Here is a 26,848-nt window from a genome sequence, read left to right on the forward strand (position 1 = left end):
GGACTCATGAAAGGCAACCATACATTGATATTTCTCTCCTTCCCTCCCCCTCTAAAGATAAATAAATAAAATATTGAAAAAAAAAGAAAATAGTGCCTTCACTTCTTTTCTTTTCATCATGCCTTTGAAATGTGGCACCTTCCTCCAGGACACTGACCCACTAGTGAACATTTTAATATATTTATTTTAAGATGTTGAAAGTAGTACACCAAAGACACAAATTTCTTTTACACATCAGTGAATCCTAATTTTAAAATATGATCAGGCCTATAGACAAATATTAAATAACTAACAGCACAGGTGGTGCCCCAGCATGAAACAATCACGGAAACCTCATGAAGCCACTGAAGTGGGTGGGATTGCTCTAGAGCATCCAGAACGCCAGGCTTTCACTTACCACGTATGTCTTTCCAGCCCAGTAGAGAAAGTGACCCAGCCACTCGTAAGCTATCGCCCCTGCTCCTGCAATGTTGGCTACGTGGCGATGCTCTGAGGTATTGGTCCCATTCAGCAGCCACACATAAACGTCACCATTCGTGTCACTGTAGTAGAGGCTGTTGTTATACCAATCCATGTCTCGAAACAAAACGAATTTATGGCAGTTATTGTTTCGCATGGGTTAACATAAACAGAGCAAGTCAAAGAATCACACATTCATCTGAATGTAATTTTAAAGTATTTATTAACATAGATAGTCACTAGAACTTCAGGGACTGGTCAGGAATACTTCAGTAATGTTATCCTAAAACCTGTACCCCTGGAACTAGAGAGAGGAACTAATATGCATGAAACATCTTCTCTTTCCCCAACATCATCCCAGGCGCTTCTTCTACACGCCTCCCTGAATCCTTAACACAAAGCTATGAAATGGGAATCATCCCCATCTCTGACATGGCGCACCGGGACTCGGAGATTATCTGTTCTGCCCAAGGTCTCGCAAGTGGAAAGAGGGGAGCTACGATGTAAGACAACCCGAAGCCTTCTTTCCATCAGTACCTCGCTGACCCCCAGGCCCAACCCCCTTGTTGGTCACAAATGCTGTTGTACTTTTAATGGCTAAGCAAGTAGGTCAAATAATTAGATAATTATAAAAGATGCCATCTTCCAGCAAGATCACTATTATACCATCCTATAGTGAAGGGTTTTTTTTCTTCATTCTAATATCTTCTGGGCAAAATTATCCACTTATTACTTAATAATCTCCATTGACATGAAATTCTCATTCTTTATATTTCCATGCATCCTTTCCATGTTCCTGTCTTATTGGTAGCTCATAAAAAAATGACTGCCGTATAGTTGCCTTAGTGGAACAAGATAGTTTGTCACTATGAGACAACGTTGACAGATTAAAATACATAAGAATATCAAAGCCTTCTTGAAATGGACAAAAATCAATATGTAACCTCACATTTTGTGAAATAGTAAATAGCACTCCTACTTAAGAACCAACATTTTTTAATCTTTATCTAAGGACATTCTTTTCATTGCTTTCAGAGAGAAAGCAAGGGAGAAAAAGAGAGAGAGAAACATGGACATGAGAGAAAACCGTCGATCAGCTGCCTTCTGTACATGTCCTAGTGCCAGGGATCGAACCCGCAGCCTAGGGACGCGCCCTGCCAGGAATCAAACCTCAGCCTTTTGGTTTACGGGATGACGGTCCAACCAACCAAACCACACCAGCCAGGGCAAGAAAACCAACATTTTCTTAATACTCTCACTGGCATTAGAGTTTAGTCCATTTTTTCCTTTCATTATTGACCTAATTCCAAAGAACTCAATTCTCTTGACTTACTGAATAGCTTAGGAAGTCTTGTGAGTAGAAACCTGTCATTCCAAGTGTAAAGGGACTTGGTACTTACCTGACACATTTCCTATATCAGAGGACAAGAATTCTCCTGGGCCAAAGCTATTTAATGGTCTACTCCACAGCCCGTCTTCTTTGACAGCCATGATGAACGGTGGTTCTGTAGCTATTTGGTAAAAAAGAAATTGAAAAAAATATCACAGGAAGCACACTTTGGGGGCAGACACCTTATACCCTAGGATTTCTTTTATAAAGTAAAAGAATATCAACATTTTGAAAATAATCTGGAAAGGTGTAAGCAATTGCATCTGCTTAATAGAATTATCCATAATAGTAAACATACTTTCTTATTTTTATGTAAATATTTGAAATGGAATGTGAAGAGAAAGGTGTGATAATGTTGCCTCCACAGCAACGTCATGGTCATGGCAGATTTTTTGTATTTTGCTTTTGCTATTGGTTGCCATGGTCCCACGGTCCCATTCAGAGCACCCGAAGCAATTGTGATAAGAATGGCAGGATAAATGGTACAATTATCTTTCCATTTTCTTTCTGCCAAGAGGATGGAATTTAGTACAATCCGTGGCCCCTGCACTCCTTTCCCCATGACATTCAGAGTTCAAGGAGCGCTATTGCTTAACAAACCATGAGAAAGAAGAAAGCCATGAAGAAGAAGAAATTGTATTGTTTCCACAAAATATCTTGGAAAGTATAAAATAGCAGGCTAGACCCAGAAATATCACACAGTGTTCTCTGTGTGTTTTTCTGATCTCACATAAACACATACTCAAGAGTTGGTCACACCCTCATTCTAATGTCTTTACCACATTGGAGGTAACTCACTTTAAGGGACATAGGGAGTAAATCTTTTGGGCGGGGGGGGGGGGCATCAGAATCATTCCTTAAATCAAGAACATTTCCTCACCTGGCACCAGGGTAGTGCCCACTGAGGGCTCTGTCCAGGGGCCTGGCCCCTTGGGTGAACTTGCTCTCACAGAAACTTCATATTTTGTGGCACTCTGCAGCTCAGGGACATTAAGCATGGTGTCACTTATGTCAGAGAAGACGCGAGTGAGTTCGGGGAAGTCTTGGGTGGATATCTTCACCTCGTAAGTCCAGTTCTGCCAGGCAGAAGGGCCTAATGGGAAGAGTTAAGTCGTATTACTGGCCAGAATGGTGTCAGCAAGAGCAAACAAAGGATTGTCAGCCTCACTTTGTGTGGAAGGGTAATTAGGCAGTGATACCTGTTACACAACCTATCATCAAGGTTATCTTGACCACTTTGACAGTATGACTGGAACAGTGTCTATCCCACCCATGCCACTCATTTTGCTTATTGACAGAGACACTATTCCCAGCAAATCAGAGGACACTGTTCCTCAGTCAGAGCTGTGTGCTTCCTGCAGAGAACCGCGAGAAGCGTGCTCCCTCACACCACCAGGTGGAACCAGGCTCCTAAAAAACAAATGGTTCGTGCGGAATCTCTGATGTAATTCCCACTGCTAGCGTGGCACCTTCCTCCCAGAAGCCCAAACAATACCCCAAAAAAAATGCCTCTTTATTTTCAGCTGCCTTTGAGATATACAGCAAACAGGCATAATTAACTTTGTCTCAAAGCAGAAAATAGTTTGCTAAATACTCTAGGAGACCAGTGGATGGCAAACTACAGTCCTGGGGCCCAAACTGCCTGTTTTGTAAATAAAGTTGTGCTGGACCGCAGCCTTTACTCAGTGACACATCATCTGTGACTGCTCCCACACCGCGAGGCAGTGTTGTATAGATACATCACAAACGACATGACCTGCAAAGCTGAAAATATTTGCTTACTCTCTAGTCAGTCGTCTGTAGAAAAAGTTTGCTGACCTCTGTGCTAGGTACTGGTTCAAGTGCTCTGCTTCTGTGTCTTAACTTAACCTGTATGACAATCCCATAGCATAATCTGTATGGCAGAATTAATACCCTCCTTTTCCAGCTGTGGAGACTGATGCACAGAGTAGTTAAGTAACTTGCCCAGGATCATGCTGCTAATAAATGGCAAGACCAGCCTTTGAGTCCATGCAGGCTGGCTATAGAGCCCACCTATTTAACCCACTACACAAACTGCCTCTCCAGAGATACAAGTTCAAGTTCAGAGAGTTTAAGGGAGTTCCTCAAGTTCATTCATGATCATGGTGCATACAAAATCTTGACCCAGGTGTTCTATCCCCCTGGCTAATATTCACTCAGACTAGAATGTCAGTGCCTGGCTCCTAGCAGACACTCCATAAATGTTTACACCATTCTTTTAGAGTAGAATGGAGAGCATAGAGATCGTCCCAATGCAAAACTAACAAATGCAGAATTAATGTGTAAGAACTTTCTTTTTGAGCTAAGTAGACTGTCTGGTAAATGAGTGAATAATCATGTATGTGCCCTCGAAATCGAGTCACAATGGCAAGCAGTTCAGGCCTCCCCTTCCGACCATTGAGGCCATAACCACGCCGCGAGAGGGCACTCACTGGCTCCTATGGCGAGGGCAGGAGGCTTCCACTGAACCAGGGCCTGGTGGGAGCCAAACAGCACAGAGAGCCGCTGCGGGTGGGCTGGCAGCGGGTATGGCTGGGTGTATGTGCTAAAGATGACCAGGTTACGGAACCCAAACTCTTCTATGTGTGTCAGGTCACACCCCACGATGAACTCATTAAAAGACGAGGCATGCTGTTGGAAAACAGCCTTGCCATCCGTGACCAGGAAGTCATTGTTTTCACAAGCAAAGCTCTTCACATCAGCAAAGGGGACATGAGGCAGGACAAGATGGGAAGCAGAGCCATCCAGAAATGTCGACATGAAGACTTGGGCAGTGTCATTGAAATAAATGATTCTCTTGGACTGTGGCTTCACTACAAAGTCCTGTAATGTCCAACTCTCTACAATGCGCATGGCTTTCGAGTCCCGACCAGGTGGCTCCAGGAGATCTACTCTATAAATGCCGTCTTTCAGGAGATAGAAGACATACCTGACACGAGAACAAAAAAAGCTGGTGTGACTCACTGCAAAGGTAGATGAGCAACCTCCGCGACCCATTGCTGTATCCAATCCTGCAACCAGAATCACGTATCTCCAGAGTCGCTAAGTACAGGGTTTCCCAGGGAGTACAAGAGTAAAGATATTTACCAAAGATATGCTCTGTTCATTTAAGTTAGAAGATTGAACACTGGAAAACTTCGGCCTCGCTTATACTGCTTAGCATCTTCATCATTATGCAAGATGTTTTAAGGAATTACAGAATTTAAAAACCAAAAGTGTCTTTAAAGATTTTCTAATGCAACCCACTCTTAAAGGAAAGCATATTATATAAAAGTTATACACACAGCTGAACGTTATTTATTATAAAGTACTTTTCTCCAAAAAACACAAATTGTTGTCTAATTCTGTCAGTAAATTTTTCCACACATTGCAAATGATAAAATAGAAGAAATCAAAACTATTTCAACCATTTTTTAAAACCTCAGTTATTATTTTACTATAAATGTCCAGCAAACTACTTTGTATTTGTAGTAGACTGGGCTTTTAAAAATATTTACAATTGAAGCAACAAGGCTATCATTTTATAAACCATTAAGAAATACTGCACAAGTGAGCGAAGCAGCTGAGGGCCACCCAGTAATTAGAAGAAAGGAGCCAATGGAAGAATCTTGAAAAAAACACATCATTTGGAGCCAGACATCATGATGTCTGGCTCCAAATAGTGATGCCAAACAATTTTTAAGAATGGAAAAGGAAATGCCACTAAAATATTTCATTGATAATCAAATCTGTCGGAATGTTAACGAAAACATAAAACTATTGATGTGAGTTAGGCAATGTTGGATTTGTGCTCATGGAGATAGATGCTAACAAAAGTGCCTTTTACTTAGTACACCTTTCTTATCACAAACCCAGGGACTGGCGAGTTCAAACCCCTCATCACAACTGTCAATCATTGTGCCTGTCTTATTTAGCCCCACCCTTGTTCTCTTAGTGACTATTCCAAATCTTTATCAGTATGCTCGACACCCCCATGCTAGCACAGTGTCCTGAGGTATAAACTCCATGTGGATATGAACCCAAGTTTGTTTTTTTTAAGGGAGGGTTGAGACAGGCAAAAAGCAGACACAACTTGATTCTTAACTTCCTGCTTTTGTTTCCAAGTTGATACTGCTAAGGGAATGTGGAGGAATTTCAGAGTAAATAAAAGGAAAAAGATGTGGGTGAATGGGGTGAAGTTTGTAATTCTTGCACTGAAGCAGGGAGTTGTGCAAGCTTCTAATGCCCGCGGCCCGTTGGGAGGGGAAAGGTAAAGAACGGGAGGGTGAGGAGAGCTGGGTGTGGGAGGAAGCGTTCAGAGCTGAGGGGATGAGGCAGCGATGGGGGAGCAGGGAAAAGGTTCGTAGTAAGTAGGAACTCCGTGCGTAAATAATTCAATGCTGCAAAATAATAGCGTAAAGGAATTCATTTTTAATGGCAAAAGAGTCGACTATTTCACATCTGGAATGCTTAAGGTCATTCTCTAAAAGTGTTGCTAAAAGTTACATCTGATTTTTATAGAAACTCTGTCACTGTATGAGGAGACAGTTGCAGGCCCTGGGGCAGAGAGCCAGGCACTGGTTTCATCCCAAAATAGCTGTGTGATCTTGGGTAATTACTAAATCAATGTGTCCTTTGCTTTCCTATCTATTAAATTAGGATATTAAAAGTACCTATGTCAGAGGGTTGAATAAGAATTAAACAATTGATTGAAGTAATGCACTTAAAACCACAAATTGTTCATTAACTATTAATTATCCTTATATTTCTAGTCACATTTCAAAACCCAAGCACAAATCAATTTTATCCTTATGGAAAACAGAGCCACCAAAGACCTCACTGAGATGCATTTTGAGGCATTGATTTAAGGGGTGCAGTTCATGACCCTAAGAATGAGTCATTTTGAATAATTGCTGGCAACAAAGTTATACTTCATAGGTTTTTAGATTTTTATAAATGAGGAAAATAAGCTCCAGAGAGTCCAAAGGACTCGCCCTACATCACAGAATTTTAACATTTTTCTATAATTCAGTAATTCTTTTAAACTAAGATATTAAAATAAAGATCTAGTAAACTATGAATTAATGTTAATAGAAAGGCTTGATTTTAAATCAACAATGAACAATCTCCTATTTAAGAAGGTCAATTTGTGAAAATTAAAAGGTATTAGAAACTTTTTTTCATTCCAAATGAAAATCACTTTATTCTTACAGAAAAGAAAAATGTTTAATATTGCAAATATTTGTCTTACTTATTAGTTAGTATCTATGATTATAGTTAGTGGTCATAGTTAAGAAATAAGCTATAATAAATTTTTTATGCTTTCCTCCTGCACACTGATGTGCATTTGGAGATCACAACACACATTCACAGTGAATACCTCATTCCATCCTCAGAATAGCCCAGCAGGTAAGTATAATTCCCATCCCCATAATGGATGGATAAAATAAAGGTCACAGACATGAAGTTACTAGCTGGAGGTGCTTTTGCAATTTACCAGCACAACTAAGCTAAAGTGTGTCCATTTTATTGGTAGCAAAGGGAAAAAGCACTTATTTGTAATGTAAAAGTTTCGCTTGTTCTGAACTGTGGAGTCCTATCTCCTAAGGTGGATGCTGGCAGCATTCTTGATAAACCAGCCTCTTGATAGGTTTAAGAACCAGAGCAGAGAACTGAACTGGTGCTGAGTTGCTCAGCAAAAGAAAGGGGCAATGATAGGTAGAAATAGAGCAGGAGGACATGGGAACATGGGGCATATGCGAGGTGGGGGGCAACGAGACCTGAGCTGTGTCATAAAGTGACAGTACTAGAATACAGGTCCCTGAATCCTAGACAATGGGTCTGTCCTGTATGCCCATATTTTGCTGTGAATGAGAAAGGAAAAACTGTTTAACTAGAGAAGTTGTAGATCGCATTTGAAAGAAATCCCCTTGTGCCTCTATAGAATGAAAACTTTGCCTGAATTTATTTAAATTTGATCTAAGATACATAGACTGGCTCATCTGGTACAATGATGTTTCATTAGCAAGCAAGTTTCCCAAAGTTTCTCGCCAATGGAAGAGAATTCATATTTTCAAGGCTAACTCACTTACCCATTGTACGAATCAGCCACAATTTTTTGAGGTCCAATAATGGAGGGAGAAGTAATTTCTTCAATGTTTGAACAGTTCTCTAAGTCACAGACATACACCTAGAGAATCAAAATTCCACGGATTAGTGATTGTCTGTATTTAATTTGGCCAACAAGTATTTCTTGAGCATCTGTCCTGTGCTTAAAATTGTGCTAGTCACTGAGCACTTCTTGAAAACATGAAAATGCCCTTCAAAGTCAGTTTTCTATCCCATATCCTAATGAGTGTGTATGCTACTGGCACTAAGAAATACAAGTACCTGTTTTCCTGGCTTATGAAGGCACTCAACTATTTTTAATATTGAGGATGATCCAAGCTACAGACTCCAGCCATAGCAATTGTGATAACCCCGTCTGTTTCAAGGAAGGACACTTGAAACACATCAAGACTGTGTCTTCTCAAAGACTTCAGTGGTCCTGTGTTTTCAGGGACCTGCTAAAGTTACCCCTGACTATTATATAATTTAAAATACTTGCAGCTGACTTTGACCGTGACTGGCAGCCTTAACTAGTAATAGCACATGTACCACCACTATCTTATGGAAGATGAATTATTGTTAGTACAAACTCATGGCTCTGAAAAATCACAAATAAGATAAGTGAATAGTAGGTCAGGACTAGAACTAGGTAAAGCCTAGACCATATCCAAGGTTCATTGCTAACCAAGTATCTAAAACAGTAAATAATCAATGAGGATTTATTGAATGAAGGGATTATGTTTACTTGTAACTGTACCAAACTGTACATGTGATTATCAGGATCTGGTTATTCACTGTAAATTCTCACACTGACCAGTTCATCCATGATGAAATACAGTCTCTGATAAAGCCAGTCTATGGAGATGGAAGAAATCAATCCTGACCCTCTGTAAAAAATTCTCAGGTCAGACACGTCGGACATGCTGGAGACCTTCTTCACCCATATGAGAGTACTTTCAGAGAAATAAACAACTTGCTGGTGGACATTAACCGATATTCCTAGAAGAAGCATGTAAATATATGTGTGTTGTTATATAGACAAAAAACTTACACAAAATGTAACTTATCTTTTTAATTTTTCACAAAGGGATTAAAATAGAAGTCAGCTTTGATTCTTTCTTTTCACACCAAAGAAACATTTCTCTCTATTATACTGACCTGTAATGTTATGGGGTATAGCATCTGACTCAAGGCACTGTGCTTCATGCACTAAATACTTCAAAGATCTCTTTCTTAGAGAAGATTTTCTGGATAAAAAGAGCCACTGTTCCTCTTCTTGAACTAAAACAACACAATTTACAAAGAGGCAACCCCAATCATAAACACATCGACCCAAAAGGATCAATACCATCCTCCAAAGCAAGGGGACTAGCACCTGAAAGAGGCTGCCCAGATTTTCTCTGAAGATGCTGGGGCATTTCACCTGCTGCATAAAGCACATTATTCTATGAGTGGGATAGGAAGTCCAGTGTCAGTCAAGTGGGTTGCATGCGTATGTGCCCCTCAATGCCCTCAAAAGAACGCCACATGAGGTATCACCATTCTCAACAGCCTTGTCCCAAGAGAAGTTCAGCTCCTTATGCTCAGCCATGAGAACTTGACTGCTTGGTGGCAGTCCGTGGTCCAGCCCAGGTCAAAGTGGTTGTTACAGAGCACACACACACAGAGAGACATGTGTTGTCTTCACTTTGCCTTCAATTTCTCTTCCTTTGAGGCAGGAGAGAAGTCCTTAGAAGAATGAAATTTCAGGACCACAGAACTGGGCTTGATGTCCCGTTCCATTGGAGACTGATGAAGTGGGTGCTGGTGAACACTTTCAGGACAATTAATAAATGTTATGCAATAATCACAGTAACGACAACCTTAAGCCTGCTCTATATTTAACTTGCCCTTTGGACATGTGTTTTGCATAGCAAAAATACCTCTTCTTGCCTAGCGTCTAGCAGCAGCCAAAAAAAACAAAGACTGGCGGTAGATGACATTCAATATGCACTGGCGCAGGTGTGAGCAGATTAGGGTAAGGGGCGGTCAAGTCAGCAAATGGGATTTCCAGTGAAAACAGACAACAGGCCCCTGCAATTCTAAATCTTTGTGTGCTATTCAAAACTCTTTCAGTAGTCGCCCCAAAGTATCTCCAGTGCTTCTTAGAAAGCATTTTCATTTATTATTTTGCATACCTAAGCACCATGTAGTAAGTGTTCAGTCTCTCAAGGCAATTGTTGAATGTCGAAAGCCAAAAAAAAGGGTAATTATATTGGTAGAGTAAATATTCAAAATGGCAAAATGGAAATGATTAAGTCCAGATAGAACTGAAAACCCGAAGGAGACTGGAAGAACAGATATCTGATATGCATTGTACTAAATAACATACACAATGTAAAATGAAGATTAAAGCAGAAAGGGTATATGTTTCCCCTAAGTGTGGAAGTGTGAGTCATGATCACTGGTGATATTACCTGAAACCAAGGCCACTAATCCCTAAGCTTTTTTATTTTAATTTTTAAATTCCTAAATTCTAATGTGAAATCTTTCCATCTAACAACTTACTTCTACTTGTCAAACCAAAGGCTTACTAAGTACCGAAAAAGACTGTCCCTTTGGGCAGAAGAGGTGGAGTCTGGACAAACACCAGGTGACCCAGGGCCTCTGAGTTGTGAACCCACCCTCGACACCCCTGCAAGTTCCATATAAAGAAGAATACAGCTGGGCCATACCTGCTGGGGATGGAGTGGTGATGCTAGATTCTGCTTCTGGCCCCTCACCAACTTCGTTTACTGCTGCAATTGAAAACCTATTCCAAAAACAATTTGGAGAGATGTGTTTCACAGGGCATGGTGTGAACAGGAGATAAAAATAGAAGGAGCAATAATGTTTCTATTTAAAGGATGACGTGATAATGTGTGTATCAAAGTACTTGGTGCCAGTGCTGGGCAGTAAAATGACCATCAATCACATCCTTGTTTGCATTTCCCATAGAACAATTCAGGGTCACAAAGGTCAGAATCTGAACTCTGCTATCTGCATGACCCCCATGCCTACCTACATTTAAAGGGTCTTAGTAAATGCTCAAAAAGCTAACATAATAAAATAGCACCTCCTAATAGTTAATAAAAAATACCACTAATAGAATTTTACTTCCTTACTTCTTTATGTTGAATTTAATGAAGAAATAATATTCATGGTATTTATGATGGCTTTTATTGGCCCATATTTATGAGGTCTTCTGAATATAATAGAAATACTTGAGAATGTTTCTGCTTAAGATGGTGTGACCTATTAAGCATGCAAACTTAAGGAAAAACACAATGACTTCCTCTCAACAATACAGAATCAATAGGGTTTCTCAAAATACATTTAAACTACCTTTCAGCCATATATAATTATCATGCCTGTAGCCATGCTGGTTACTTTTTCCTTGCACCACTTAATTCTTACCTGTAGGTGGTATTTGGTAGAGTAGAGTAAAACTGGAAACTGGTTCTCTGTGTTCCTGAATCTAATTTTTGACTTTTGCTGATCAGCCTTAAGTTATAACCCAAAATAGGTCCGCCCGGGAAGTGGGGTGGAGCCCAGCTGACTTCCACAGTGTCGGGACTTGAGCTCTCAATATTTGTAATGAGAGGGGCCGTTTCGGGAACTGGAAGGGATAATGGAAACAAAGTGAGCAGAACACCGCACAGCACTTGTGTTTTTAAATAGGGTAGAAAACAATGCCAATTTTTTTGAAAAGTTAATAAGTGACATTCTTTTATTGATATTCAGAATAAAGGATAGAGAGAAGGTGGTAAGATGTCTGTGAGCTGCAACTCTTGATTCCTAAACCTTACCAGTTAGCTACTTTCCTAAGGGACTCTTTCAAATGTCATTTTCCTCACTTCCAATTTATGAAATAGAATTACATGTGATGTGAAAGGATACAAATAGGATAAATATTTCAGGGAAAAAGTTGTCAAAAATCTCCAGCGAGTTAAAACAACCGCATGTGGGGTGGGACCAAGCTGGGGAAAAGAACAGAATCTGTAACAAAACTGGAGTCAATGTTTAACGTGGGTTGAAAGAATTAAGGCCTGGGGCCTTTACACTCACTAGAGTGCGATGGCCTGACTAGTTCCAGCTGAAGATATGGGTTCAGATAAGCGCCAATCAGAACAGCCTGCTCATCAGAGATGAAGCCAGCTCCTAAAGTCCTCTGAAATCCAGGCTGACTGTGCTTTAGCTACACTCCTTCCCTTGCAAAGAATTAAAGGAGCATGCATTAATTAATTAAGCACCCATGCATAACCTTCAGAAGCTACCTAAGTGACAACGAACAGAAAACAAATGATCTAACAATCTGTCTTCCATCCATGTCTCCACCTACTTTGCATACCTTCTGCCCCTTGAAATCACATTCCTTCATTTCCTCTTTCCATAGACAGACGTATGTTGATGTCACTCTGCTCTTTAGTAGACTCCGCTCCCTCCGAATACTTTTGGTAAATGCTCTAGGTCATGCCTGATTCGTTAGAGTTGTGAGAATGAGATCGTTCAGCCTTCACGCTGTTTTTTAAAAGGACTTTAAAGGATCTCTCAGCCCTTCTCCAATACAATTCCTCCCCACTCCCAGACTCATCTTTAGCAAACAAACATCACTGCATGCCTCCACTGCTGCACGCGCTCAGTCACCTTAGGGAAGAAGGCAATAGGAATCATGAACCGCTGAATTACGTCAAAAAGCCTAACTCGTTCTGGTTAGTGCCCAGATATAATCTCCACTTCAAGCAAGTTAGATGCCACCTCCATGGTGTGATTATTATCTAAATCTCCCCAACAAAAGCCCTCCCTGAAAGGCTGGTCAGGTTGGGCAAGGTATTCCTTGCCTTAAACCACTCTTCTCGGCTAAGAAATCATCTATGTAAGAGCCAACATTGAAAGGCAGCTGTACCATCTAAAATCGTGTATTTTTTTCCACAGCTAAAAGAGAATAGGGCCATGACGCAATGGAACACAAAACAAAGAGCTTTGTAAGTTTTCAGGCGGCTAGAAAAGTGAGAGAGAAATGCAGCAGGAGATGCTGTCCACAGCAAGGACGCCCAGTACAGGGCCTGGAGCACCTGCGGGCTCTGTGGGCTTGCACGTCCAGGAGAAAGGCCCAGAAATGGAGAGCAGAGTTGGCTCTCATTATTTTGATTTGACTAGCCATGGGCCCTGGACCATGGCGTCCCTCCAGCACTGGAAAATAATCCAGCACAGTTGAAGTACTTGAGGCATTTCTCAGAACAAAGAAGGATTCTTACATCTACTCCAGTGTGGAACATTGCATACATACATGGTCCTAGTTCAGTGTCAGACCTGAGGGCACGGCCAGGGAATGGTCAGGAGAGGTGGCCACATATAACCTAAGATCTAATGAGCAAAAAGAGGAGGAGAAGAGGAAAATGCTCCAATCAACTTTATCAGCTTTCCAGCTATGCTTACTTAGGCCCAAGACCTAGTTCAGTCTCAGGGTCCCTACACACAGCTGCGTTCCCAGAACTGAGGGGTAAGGATATCTCATATCTGGCCTGGAGTAACTCCTCACAGGTGCTCTCAGCTGACTCTGAGGCTGAAGGCACCAGACAACTCCCTCTGAGTGTCTGGCCCAGGCATTCACCCCCCTAAAAGGCTCTAGGCTTAAAACCTTTCCTGATGTGAAAGTTACATCGAAAAAAGAATCAGGAAATGCTCCAATATATGCACTATGTTTTTTAGTAACCTCTGATAAAATGTATAGTAAGTGTATTATAAAATGTATTATTATAACCTCCCAGTCCCAGTTTGTCTCTCTACCTCTATACTTTCCAATTTCTCTCATTCCCTCAATCCATTCCATGTGTAGTTGCTGAAACTATCTTTTCAGGGAGCATGGGAAGCAATTTCTCTTCTGCTTTAAAACCTCCCCGACTCCTAACTGCTTACTGAGCCTTATACTGACCAGCTCATTTATACGGCAGCCTGACTTGCCTTCCACTCAAGCCCCCCATTTCCAATGCCCTGAAGGACAGACCCTGCTCAAAACACTCCTCTTAGTGCACAGCACCTCTCCACTCACAGTACACGTTCCTTGTTTATTATGTGTGCTGCTGAACTTCTCTTCCCCGAAAATGTGAGCTCCACAAGGGCAGGGTTTTTGGTTTGCTTTGGTCACGGAGGTCTGGTGAGCACCTAGAACACTGCTGGCACATAGGAACTCAATTGTTAAGTGGATTAACTCATGAAGGAATAGATTTTTTCATGGCTTAAAATAAAAATGAATTAAACCAAAGCTTTAGAGTAGTCTCCTATTGCGTGAGCAACATGTGCATGCATACCTCCGTAAGGATGAGTCCTGTAGCTGGGACTCGGGGGAGAGTTCAGCTGCAGCTGGGCAGTGAGGATCCAAGCCACTCGGAAAATGTATTCAGTGAAGGGGTGCAGGGGCTGCACCACGAACGACAGCCGGGACACGGCCTAGATCAACCAGAGAGCAATCGTCAGCACTTGCAGCTTCAACCTCACCCTCTGTGACTCCAGGGCACAGATTAACTTGGAGAAGGTGGGTGGCCTTTGGGATATGCAGTGGCTTGGTGTCTGCAGGCCAGACAAAATGAAAGTCTGGAGCTTAAACCTGAGCCATCTAGATGTCAGTCTGCCTCATTCACATAGAAGCTCTTTCCTTCTTAAAAACTGCAAAATTATGGATTCAATGATTTGGCATCAACCACAAGGTTTCAATTTAGTTTTTTTATGTCAGTATAGTTGGTGTTTTGGGCATAGTTTTCTCTGAGCTGGCTCATGTACCTAAAAGGTACAGTGCTGGTGACCTTCCTGCCCTCCTTCCTAGTTAGAATCATGTAAAATGGGATGGGCAGATAACGACCAATAAGATGAGTAGTTGATTATATGATGCTGTGCTGAAGGAATAATACGTATGTCTGATAACAGCCTTTCCTCAGAAATAAAGGGTATAGTACTAACACATTACAGAGTAGCAGAGATTAAAATTCATCTAAACCAAACCACTCATTTTATGCTGGAATCTCCTCCAGAATGTCTTTATACCTATAGCTATGTGTGGTGATAGGGCACTCTAACTAACCTGGGGAGAAAAGACGCTGTTTAAGTATATAGATAGCTTTTCATACCTCAGTGTAAGTCCAGCTCCCCAGCAGTCGTGCGTATTTCCACTGAATGATGTATTTTATTCCAGAAACGTTGGCAGATTTCCATCGTAATGTCACACTTTGGTTTCCAATGGAAGAAGCAAAGGGTGCGTTGGGGAGGCCCACACGTTCTGGAGAGAAACAAGATTTCATTCACCAGGCATGGTCATTCCCCCAGCAGGGGGTAGGATTCCAATTTCCCCACACCTATGAAACACTTTTCTGGGTTTTGGGTTCTTTTTTTTTTCTTATTTTAAGAGTAGCCATCCTAATGGGTGTGAAGTGGTATCTCACTGTTGTTTTGATTTGCATTTCCCTAATGATTAGGGATGTTGAGTATCTTTTCATGTGCTTATTGGCTTTTATTATATCTTCTTCAGAGAAGTATCTATTTAAGATCTTTGCCCATTTTTAAACTGGATTGCTTGGGGTTTTTGTTGTTGAGTTTTAGTTCTCTTTCTATATTGGATATTAATCAGTTGTCACATACATTATTTGCAAATATTTTCTCCAATTCTGTTAGTTTATTTTTTTACTATGTTGATAGTATCTTTCTAGGCATAAAAAATGTAAATTTTCATGAAGTCCAATTTGTTTATGTTTTTCTTTTGTTGCCTGTGCTTTTGGTGTCGTATCTAAGGAATCATTCATTGCCAAGTCCACTGTTGTGAAGCTTTTGTCCTATGTGTTCTTCTAAGAGTTTTATAGTTTCAGGTCTCACATTTAGGCCATAAATCCACTTTTAGTTATTTTTATATGACATTATGTAAGGGTCCAACTCCATTCCTTTGCATGTGGAAATCTAGTTTTCCCTGTATCATTTGTTGAAAACACTGTCTTTCTCCCATGGAATGATCTTAGCAGCCCTGCCCAAGTTATTTGACCATACATGTAAGATTTTACTTCTAGACTTTCTATTCTAGCCCATTCATCTATTAGTCTGCCTTTAATATGTGTCCAAAAATGAGTTATAAACAGAGTAAGGAACAGGAGTGATCAGGTATCAGAAAAGGTGTAATTAAAGTTAGACAAAAGGGACTAGAATTTTATAAGGATTAATAAATATATATTTCATAGCTAAAAAAAGGGGGCATGTTTTAAACCCTGGTGATACGTATGGAAAAACACAGGTAAATTAGGTTTATTCTAAAATATCAAGACAAAAGTGAACCAAATGAGAAAAGAGAAGCTAAGCTGAGCTATATACTACTTTCAACACAGTACATAGCAGAGCGAATATGAAAAGCTCTGGGATGAGGTAGTTGGGTTACAATTGAAATCACATCCCTTTCCAGCTACCCCAAGCAACTCCAAGCAAGTATTTATACTTGTGCCTCATTTTTCTAACCTATAAAATGAACATGATGATAATATTTGTATCTCTGAGGACAAAAAGAACTAATACCTATAAGTCACTTAGAACAACACCTGACTCATAAATGCCTAATAAATAATAGCTATTTGTATTTCAGTATATTATTAGCTACTATCATTCCTGCCATGTAGAAAAGGCACGTGGAGGGTACCTCCGAGAGAATGGTATAGCAGACCCAGACGCAGCTGGATCAGGCATGAGAGGCAGACAAGGCTTTAGGTGCATGGGCAGCAGGATTCAACAAAGTGAGGGTACGGTCTGCAAGCACGAATGTCTTTATTTACATGGGGTGCATCTCATTTGTCAGTGGTATGTAGACACTGATCCAAAGCCGGTGAGAAATTTAAAATAAAGCACGAAGTACACTTGTATTCTAGCTGAATTGTATAATTAGGTTGGCAGTATAATTTCAGAATATAAGAAAAAGCTATAAATTAAAGTTTCCAAAACCTTCTTGTTCTGAAATCTTTAGTTTCTCGCTAATTTTTTCAGGAGTCGCTGGACCAAAAGAATTATCTAACAATTCCATTTATTATTATAACTTAAGTATGCGTTTTTATCAACTTAGTAGATGTTTGAAGAAAATAACACACATAAACTTAAAGACAAGAGAGTATATTCATTTCATCCTTTAATAAAAACAACTGCAAACTGATGGGGTCTGTGTGTTTATTGGGCACTGCACAATGTCTCCACTATTGTAATCAGATCGGGTACCACATCCTCATTTCCTGTTCCACGTTGAGTTTCTCACGGCACTTGTTGTTTTTATCACAGCAATAAGCAAAGTAAGCCTGGCACCACGAAGATATGAATGATATGGGAAGGAGTGTAGTGCAACCCACTGTTTAGACTGCTAACCACTCCAGCTAGTAGTTCCAGCAGTGTCCAACAAATGTTGACTGTCCCTGTGCTTCCCTCAATATTTACAATTCTCTGTACCTCCCTGGAAAGTAGATGTGATGCCCTGGGGCACCTTGGTGCACAGTTTGGAAATCATAAAATATAAATTTTATCCACAGCTAATTCCCAAATATACAGAAGAAAAAAATGTGATAACACTCCCTTTCCATACTAAAGGTCAGAAGCAAATCAGGACCGCAAGGCAAGATCTTTCTTCCAGTTTCCATCAGCCACTGAGAGCAATGAGTAAGCCATTGAAACAGCTTAAGGAAAAGCCAATCCCCTCCCAGTCTAGAGAGGACTATTTTCAGTGGAAGGAGGCCCTGGGGAATTTTGAAAAAGATAGCTGCGGACACCTAGGCTGTGACTTATCAAAGAATTGGTCCTTCAAAAACCACTAGGGAACAAACACCTTAGGGCAAAGTCACCTTAGACCCACCCAACCTGCTCTGAAATCAGTCAGAGGGAGCTGGTTATACAGAAGCACCTGAAGTCCCTTCCTTACTAAGATCTAACACTGAGGAACATAGGTATTATACATCCTGCAAATGCCCTGGAGTCTTGTAGGAAGACATACCCATGGCAGGTACTTTATTGAATAACTGCTAGCTGAATAATTAAATGAACATTAAATTAAAAAATTTCTATACTCTTTCCCTGACTGATGTGGCTCATTGAATGCTGGCCTGTGAACTAAAGAGTCACCAGTTCAATTCCCAGTAAGGGCACATGGCTGGGTTGCTGGGCTAGGTCCCCAGTGGGGGAAACGCGAATGGCAACCACACATTGATATTTCTCTCCTTCTCTTTCTTCCTCCCTTCCCCTCTCTAAAAATAAATAAATAAAATCTTAAAAAAAACCTCCTATTCTCTCAGTTCACTAAAACTGGCATTTCCTGACTGCAAGTCGACTGCTTCGCATTTGTTTCTCGGTGATAGGAGTGATTCCATCTACTGAACTGTGGGCAAAATCTTAGGCTCTCAACTTCGCTCTTGTGCTAATGTTTGCCCTATCTTGTTCTGAAAGACAAGTCTCCCTGAGTCCCTATCAAACTGGCTCCCGCACTTGAAATTATTGAATTATAGATAGATAGATCACACTGAGATCCGGAAGTCTAGATGATTTACGAAGTGGCTCGTTATCCTTACTGAAGCACAGGTTCCTAGAATGGTGCGGGTAATTTTCGGCAGTGGCTGTCTGTGCCTACTCACCCAGGACTTCCTCTTCATATGCACCTTCAGAACTGCTGCAGCCAACCTCACACGATTCTCTCTATGGGAGACAGGGAGTGCGCCAGTCAGGGCAGCCTTTGTACAGCTTTAACTGATAAGCCTCAACTAAATTTTGACATCTGAATGCTTGACGTATAAGTATACCTGTATATCAAGTATTGCAACTGCAATACTTAAAGTTGCCACTTTGCTAATGGGATTAGAAGAACACCTTTAAACTTTCTTGATCATGTCCCAGATTCCAAAATACATGTAATGAAACCACTTAGTACAGACGTACCTGTTGTGGCAAAGTACATTCTTAAAACAGTATCTACTTTTTTCCCTTTGAACCATTTTTTGAGATATATTGCATATATCATAAAATTCACCCATTTAAAGTACACAGTTCAATGGTTTTTAGTATATTTACAGAATGTTGCAACAATCATTGCCATATCATTTTAGAACAGCCTCATCCCAAAAAGATATCCTGTACCTGGATGCAATCTTTGTTCTATTCTATTTTTTAAGTATATTCTATTGATTATGTTATTACTGTTGTCTCATTTTTTTCCTCCCCTGTTTCCCCCTCCACTCTGCATCTCCCTCCTTCCAGCATTCCTTCCCCTCTTCATGTCCATGGATTGTACGTGTAAGTTCCTTGGCTTTTCCATTTCCGATACTAGTCTTAACCTCCCCCTGTCTATATTGTGCCTTCCAATTACGCTTCTTAATTGGTAGGTATCTTTCCTCCAGTCTCCCCATGTCCCGCCCCTGCTGAAAACCCTCCATGTCTCCCTTTCTGTGATCCTGTTCCTGTTTCAGTTATTTGCTTAGTTTGTTTTTGTTTTAGGTTCATTTGTTGATAGTTGTGAGTTTGTTGTTATTTTTACTGTTCATAGTTTTGATCTTCTTTTTCTTAGATATGTCCCTTTAACATTTCATACAATAAGGACTTGGTGATGGTGAACTCCTTTAACTTTACCTTGTCTGAGAAGCACTTTAACTGCCCTTCCATTTGAAATGATAGCTTTGTTCTGTTCTATTTTATTCATCTTATTCTACTTCATTTGCTTATTGAGATTCTATTCACTAAATTGATTTTATGACCCTCTAATGGGTCACACCTCACCATTTGATAAAACACTAAGCTCAATAATGCAAATTGTTTGCCATCTCAGTCAAAGTTTTGGTGAGCTAATGATTAAGAAGTCTAGCTTAAAATTATATTTATTTATTTCATATATCTATGCCTTCCTTAAAAAATGAAAACACTGACTACAATTGCTGTAGTAGGTGAACATTTTAATGGAAGTCTTAATGCCAACATTAAGTGTTAAGGTCTACAAAAACATAATTTTTAACATTTTTACCTCATTAACTAAAAGCCAAGTAAACATTTTGATGACTGAGACACAGATGTGTTAATATTAGCTAAGGAAAAAAAACTTGGAGAAAAGACGTGCAGTGTAAAACTACAACATAATGATGATCAATCTTCCTGTTCTCATTCAGGGTGTAATACCTAGGACAGCACGCTGCCGTTTCTCATGGTGATAGTGGAAACCATGACGTAACGCATTTGCCCTAGCATCCCAGCCCTGAGTGCACATCTCAGGACTCTGATTTGCAAGTACTAGTTGTTCGATGTTTGATCTGTGCACCCAGAGGAAGTGAAGTCTGATAAGCCAGGTTTGCTTAGTTAAAGATTAATTTAAATACCTCCGTTTGGGTTCCAGATTATTTAACTTAAGGGTTTAATGTGCTTTTCACATCTTTCTTCAGTAAAACACATTCAACATGTTTATTAACTGCAGAGAATAAGTATACTAAGTGGCAGCAAAATTATCATGTAACATGAGATTTTCTTCCAGGAATGAAAACCAAGGAAAAAGAAAGGAGATGCAATAATGTTTATTTGGAAATATAGCTGGTACTGACTATTGTAGAAATAGGGAGCCTATTTTTTCCCTGCATTTTTTTCAGGGGAAAATACATAACAGAATTATGATCTCTCTAGGCATGTAAATGTTTTGTTTTGTTTACGTTTTGTGAAATTTGTATTTTTTCAACTTTAGTAAAATACATTTGATATGTAACACTGTGTGTGTTTAAGGTATACGCCATGTTGATTTCACACACTTTTTGCACTATAATATGATGACCACTGTAGCTTTAGCTAATACCTCCATCCTGTACATAACTACCATTTCTTTAAGATTGACTCTTTTAGCAACATTCACATCTCTCTCTCTCTCTGGAGTGAATCTAAAGGTCATAATATTTAAGGATAAATTTAGTTCAGAATCTGAGCTAAAAACCTATGTATATTCCAGGCTATTAAGTTGTCATTCCCACTGCAGAAGCCAAGCTCACACTTACCCGGGGCTCCACCAGCCTGCTGTCTCTGTACCACCCATACTCTTTATCACTAAAGCCAACTTTATAATCATCTCTCTGGCTCCACTCCTGTGTCCACCCAGGCTGACACATGTCACCAGTGCATTTTTGTACCCTGTAACACAAGGAGGACACACCCACCACCCACCTGGGATGCCCCTCCTGCATCCTTTTCATATGAATTGTGGCTTCATTTCCCTAAAAAAATCACTCCTTTGTTCAAAAAAATATATTGATACCTTTCAAGTGTCAAGCACTGTTTTAGAGTCTAAGGATATGGCAACCAGCAAGATAGGTAAGTTCCCTGCCTTCCTGGAATTTACATTCTCTTAGAAAACAGCAGATAACAGCAGAGTAACAAGTGTAAAAATAAAGCACATTCAGATTATGAAACTGTTATGATGAAAGTAAAACAAGTCAAAGGCATGAGGCCTGACTAGGCAGGAAGGAGACCTAGCTAGTTAGGGAGCTCAGGAAGAACCATGAGGTGGCGACCCTCAAGGGAAAACCATGTGATCAGAAGGAGCTGGGTGTGCAAAGCTCTGAGCAGGGACAAAAGCCTTGGGGCAGGGTCCACACACTCCAAGAAGAGGACAAGGCCAACATGGCGAAGCACAGAGAGCAAGGGAGAGGGGCAAGGTAAGGCAGGGGAGCTAGCAAAGGTTGGTAGTTTGTAATTTTTCTCAAACAATTGAGAAGCCATATAAGGATTTTTAGGACCAGTATAGTCTGTGTTTTAAATTATGAAGGATAAGCCATCTCATTTGCTAATATCATTTCCAAGTTATATTTCGCTGAACTGTCACTTCCAAGACTATTTGCTCCAAGGAACATGTGCAAAAAATGCTGAGCTTCCTAGTTTAAAACATGAATGGTTGGAGACTTTGATTTCCTGAAGGTTATTTAAAATATGTCTCTGTCTCTATCACTGTGGAGCAGAGATGTTCAACCAGTGCATGGCAGGAATTTTTAAAACATGCACCTAACTACCTGCCTATTTGCCAAGGGCACCGACCTCCTTTCCCTTCGATTGTCAAGTTTAAAAATGACCAACACAACATGGAATAGTCATCCAAGGTGAATGAATCAAACTTATACCTATTTGTTGTCCAGTCAGCAAAAACTAAATATATTTTCTGGTGTGCCTCAGAATTTTAGCAACTAATTTATGTGCGACATGCAATTTAACAAAAAGGTTGAAAATCGCTGCCACAGAGCATGCATTACTCTTTAGTTCTACATTATTCAAAGTGTAACATTTTAAAGTGTAAAGGAGCCGAGTATAAATAGATAAGAATAGAATTATTATACAAGTTTTAACACTAAAAGAAACTTATATAATGTAAGCACAGACAACTGGGCAGCATAATGAGTAAGAGGGAACAACACCACATTAGCAATCCACCTCTGGGCTGCGTCCACACCTGACAGGCTTTAAGAAGCCTGACAGGCTTCTCTCTGGCTGTCTACCCACAATCCTCCTTGGACTCTTTTATTTGTTGTCGCTGTTTTGTTTTGTTTTTGTGTGTGCGTGTGTTTTGTTTGCTTGTGTTTTGTTTAACTCTGCTTTTATCATATCAAGATGTTATTAGAAAGTTTTTTTTAAAAATCTTAATCAGAACGAATCACTCAGGTACAGAGAAGTTACAGGCTACTGAGAAAATATTCCAGTTTAAACACTTTGTTTTATTTTTATTATCTATTAAGAGGGAATTTTTCCATTTTACTAATGGACAATCATTTGTACGCCTTCCTCAGGTGAAATAAATTAGTTTTGTTCTCTGGCTTTAAGGACATGTAAAAAGAATACAACACAAATTTTAAACTGAGAAATAATGTAGTCATAAATACCTATTGTCAAATAATCTAAAATAAATTCTGAAGAACAGATTAAGTTCATTTCAAGAAGGCTGAGTAAGAAAAGGTCAAAGCCCTCAGGTCTTTCTGACGGAGCAGAAAAAAAAATGAAGTACAGTGGAGAAAGCCGAGTCAGCACAAAGTCACTCATTAGCATAGCAAGAACAAAAAAAAAAAAGCTGTGTTTCAAAATGTTGTCGAAGGAGTTTGTTGAATAAGGAAAAAACTGCAACTGAAGTGTTCTTTTTTGATGCACTGTATTTAATGATGGAGCATATGCTTAATGGGGAGGAAAATAAAATGGTCAGAGATAAGGACCTCCCTGCGTCTGCTCCTGCCTCCCTCCCTGCCCCCTCTCCTGCCCAGGGTTCAGGAATTCAAACCTTTCAAACCAGATTAGACAAATGTGCGTATCCATATACACATCTCTATATTTTCTTATGTACATTATATATATGCAGATAGATATATAAAACACAGAAAATATTTGTGTTCGAAATGGAACTACATGGTTATCTTTACACCCAGAGTCGTAACACACCCCAAAAGAGTGTCCCTGTGCTCTGAGAATGACTCAGGTTTCTTCATTCGTATTTTACCAGTTTTTTCACAAGAAATAAAGACACCAAGTATGATGACATCTTTTTTAGGACTGCCAACTTACCTCACCAACTGTGGTATAGGTACCATTCTACAAAGAAAACAAAAAGAAGAAAAACTACTTACAATCTTTAAAGCTGTAATAATTTTAGTGACACTTAATGATACATTTCTTCCAAATTAATTTATTATTCCATCATCAGCAAACAACCAACCAAAAGGCAAGGGAGCCCGGAGCTGGGCCTTCTGTTCAGATAAGCCGCTGAAGACAGAGCTGTACAAATTGGGTTATTTGCACCACTGATAAAATGGCAAAGGTGATGTCTGCTGGGAAGTCCCAGCCAAGTCAGATGTAATCTGTGATGGACCAGGTTAGAGAATGAAGGGGTGTTGGCAGATGCTCTGGGAAGACAGAGCCTGAAATGAGAACCGCCAATAACTCCAGCTGAGAAAGGCAGCAGGTTCCTCTGCCCAAACAGGCCATGCTGGCCACCACTCTGCTTCCTGGATGGTTTCTGACAGCAAATGGTACTTCCCCTTCATTCACGCCTCAGTGCAATCAGAGCACTTGCTATCAGGCTCTCACTGTGTTCAGTGCAGGAGACGCAGTATGAATGGGACAGAGAGCAACCTGCCCTGGTGGGTTTACATGTTGGGACAAAACATAACTAGACAGATAATGACTTAAATTGCAATTTGTAAAAAGCACTGCCAAGGAGAGGCAGAAGTGGTTTTAGAGTGCATAGCATTTTCGAAGTCTAGCTACACCTGCCGCACCTTTTGGGAACTTCTGTTCTATGAAGCACAGGATCACAAACTGGAGAGTGCCCATGAGTGGCTCCTGGGACAGAGCTCTGCAAGGACGCACTGCACAAGATTGCTACGAAGACTATAGGAGAGGCTAATGTCCTTATTTAAATGTCAGTCCTACAAATTTGAGCAATCCATAAAAAATAATAAAATGATTAAATGATTTAAACTCTGACCTGAACGGTTGGCAACACAACACTTTTAAATTACACAAATTTTATTCCTGGGGCTGAGTAATGACAGTGTATCAGGCACTATCCTTGGGAGAGAGATTTGATCATTATCCTAATTTAACAATGAGAAAAGTAAAGTACCAAGGAATTAAGCACTTTAACTAAGTCATACACTAAGTGGTAAAATGAAAATAAGTGAAAAATAAAGTGTCAGGGAAGTATTTCCTACATAAAGAGAAATAAATCTAGGTGCCTGTGACGTTTGGATTAGATTGCTACCATGTTGCCTATAGAGAAATTCTGACCATGACCGAAGGTCCTGGTACCCAGAGGGGAGTCTAGAGCCCACCCGTGCTGCATCCCCTGGGAGCGTGTTATCAGTGCAGAATCTGTCCCCTCCCCCATGATCTACTGAATGAGGACCTGCCCTTTAACAAGATCCCCAGTTAAGTGTAAATTAAAACCTGAGGAATAGGACTAGGACGTATAACAAATACCTAACATCCTACTGAAAGACCTTTCTAGGTGGCAGTAATTGGGCATCCTCGGGGTTCCATGGTTTGTGTTAACCTTGCTTGGTCTCCAGCTCTATAAGCAATGTTGATCTCCATTTTCCCCCACTACTGGGTTTTACTCAGGCTATGGAAATTCAAATGGGAATTCTCTTAGATGACTGTTCCCTAAAGGGAACATCAGTGTCCAAACAAAAACATAGTTAATACTTACACACTTCAAAGCACAGTTTTCCTGATCTACAGAGTTCCAAAAATGACATCCTTGGATGCACTGCAAGAGAGAGTAAGAGACAATGGTGACTGACAAGAGCGACTCTTTTGTCACCTGAAAACGCAACGTAGTAACCAAAGGTGTTTTAGAAATAGAAATCTACTGAGGAATCTGTGGCCTCGAAGGAATCAGGGCCTTTGGGGTTATAAGCAGAGCTGCCCTATCTCCAGACTGCAGGGCGGTGTGGTTCACAGAAAGGTGGCAAGGGTGCTGCCAAGTGAATTTCGCCTGGGATGGGCAGGTCAAGAACCCAGAGAGCACCTGAACTTCAGGTAGCACACTGTCCACGGGTGGCTGGCAGCAGGTAAAGTCTAGGACAGCACGGCATTGAACATATCATAGGACCCATGAGGTAGCATGACAAGCAAAACTCAAAGCTGGGACTCGAGCAAAATCCACCTATCAAACTTTAAATAGGGGGACAGTTTAAGAAGTCTGCTGCCCACTGGCCAGCTCTCATCTCACAGCTGCCCTGAAAAATCCTCTCCCAAAATTGCCCTGGCCTCCGATGAACCGATCCAGCCCATTTCTCCTTACGTTACTTGATCTGCCTGAGCCTGTGATCATGCAGAAATTCCTCCCACGGCCACAATGGTGCCTGGATCCCCCTCTCCTTCCTCTCAATTCCTTCTCCTTTAGCATCTCTTGTTTCCTCTTCCCACAGCTTTTGAGTTTATAGCCTATCCTCAGTTTGGTTTCTTCTCATTCTTCAAGTTCTCCACAGGCAAGCTCATCCACTACCTCAGTGATGGGAGAGTGTATGTGTCCCGTACTTTATCCATTTCTTCCAGGTTGTCCAACTTGTTGGCATGTAGCTGTTGCTAATGTTTTCTTATAATCCTTCGTATTTCTTTGGTGTCCGTTGTAACTTCGCTTTTATTTCTGATTTTATTTATTTGGGTCCTCTCTTTCTTTTCTTGATGAGTCTGGTTAAAGGTTTATCAATCTTGTTTATCTGTTCAAAGAACCAGCTCTTAGTTTCATTGATCTTTCATAGTACTTAGATTGTATTTTGTTTATTTCTGCTCTGGTTTTTATTATTTCCTTTCTTCTACTCACTTTGGGCTTTGTTTGTTGTTCTTTTTCTAGTTGCTTTAAGTGTAAGGTTAGATTGTTTACTTGATATTTTTCTTTGTTCTTGAGGTAGGCCTGGAATGCTAGGAATTTCCTCTTAGGACTGTGTTCTCTTTGTCCCACAGATTTTTGGTTCTGTGTTCTCCTTTTCGCTTGTTTTGAAGTATCTTTTGAGTTTTTCCTTGATCTCATTGTTAACCCATTTGCTATTTAGTAACATGTTATTGAGCCTCCATGCATTTGTCTGGTTTTCAGTATTTTTCTTGTGATTGAGTTCTAGTTTCGCACCATTATGGTCAGAGAAATGCTTGATATGATGTCAGTCGTATGTTTACTGAGACTTGTTTTATGTCCTAACATGTGGGCGAGCCTAGAAAATGTTCCATGTGCCCTTGAAAAGAATGTATATTCTGCTGCTTTGGGTGAAATGCTCTGAAGCTATCAAATTCATCTGATCTGGTGTGTCATTTAAGGCCACTGTTTTCTTGTTGGTTTTCTGTCTGGAAGAGGAACCCATTGATATCAGTGGGGTGTTAAGA

At 40.4% G+C, this 26,848-nt stretch overlaps 1 protein-coding gene across 1 annotated transcript in view; it reads right to left on the minus strand.

The window, feature by feature from the left end:
• The window catches only part of ROS1 (ROS proto-oncogene 1, receptor tyrosine kinase), a 106,375-nt gene that overhangs the window by 70,325 nt on the left and 9,202 nt on the right, over positions 1-26,848 (minus strand). The window contains exons 3-16 of the mRNA XM_037065112.1: positions 25,176-25,235; positions 23,531-23,557; positions 18,607-18,667; positions 15,100-15,248; positions 14,287-14,425; positions 11,393-11,594; positions 10,672-10,748; positions 9,116-9,238; positions 8,772-8,956; positions 7,942-8,039; positions 4,303-4,799; positions 2,730-2,942; positions 1,860-1,970; positions 398-576 (exon numbers count right to left, since the gene is read on the minus strand). Coding sequence (XP_036921007.1) covers positions 398-576; positions 1,860-1,970; positions 2,730-2,942; positions 4,303-4,799; positions 7,942-8,039; positions 8,772-8,956; positions 9,116-9,238; positions 10,672-10,748; positions 11,393-11,594; positions 14,287-14,425; positions 15,100-15,248; positions 18,607-18,667; positions 23,531-23,557; positions 25,176-25,235 — 2,121 coding nt within the window. The remainder of the gene's footprint in view (positions 1-397; positions 577-1,859; positions 1,971-2,729; positions 2,943-4,302; positions 4,800-7,941; positions 8,040-8,771; positions 8,957-9,115; positions 9,239-10,671; positions 10,749-11,392; positions 11,595-14,286; positions 14,426-15,099; positions 15,249-18,606; positions 18,668-23,530; positions 23,558-25,175; positions 25,236-26,848) is intronic.

This window comes from Sturnira hondurensis, unplaced genomic scaffold, assembly GCF_014824575.4.
Source record: "Sturnira hondurensis isolate 20B ecotype Veracruz unplaced genomic scaffold, ASM1482457v3 Scaffold0015596, whole genome shotgun sequence".
Taxonomy (NCBI): Eukaryota; Metazoa; Chordata; class Mammalia; order Chiroptera; family Phyllostomidae; genus Sturnira; species Sturnira hondurensis.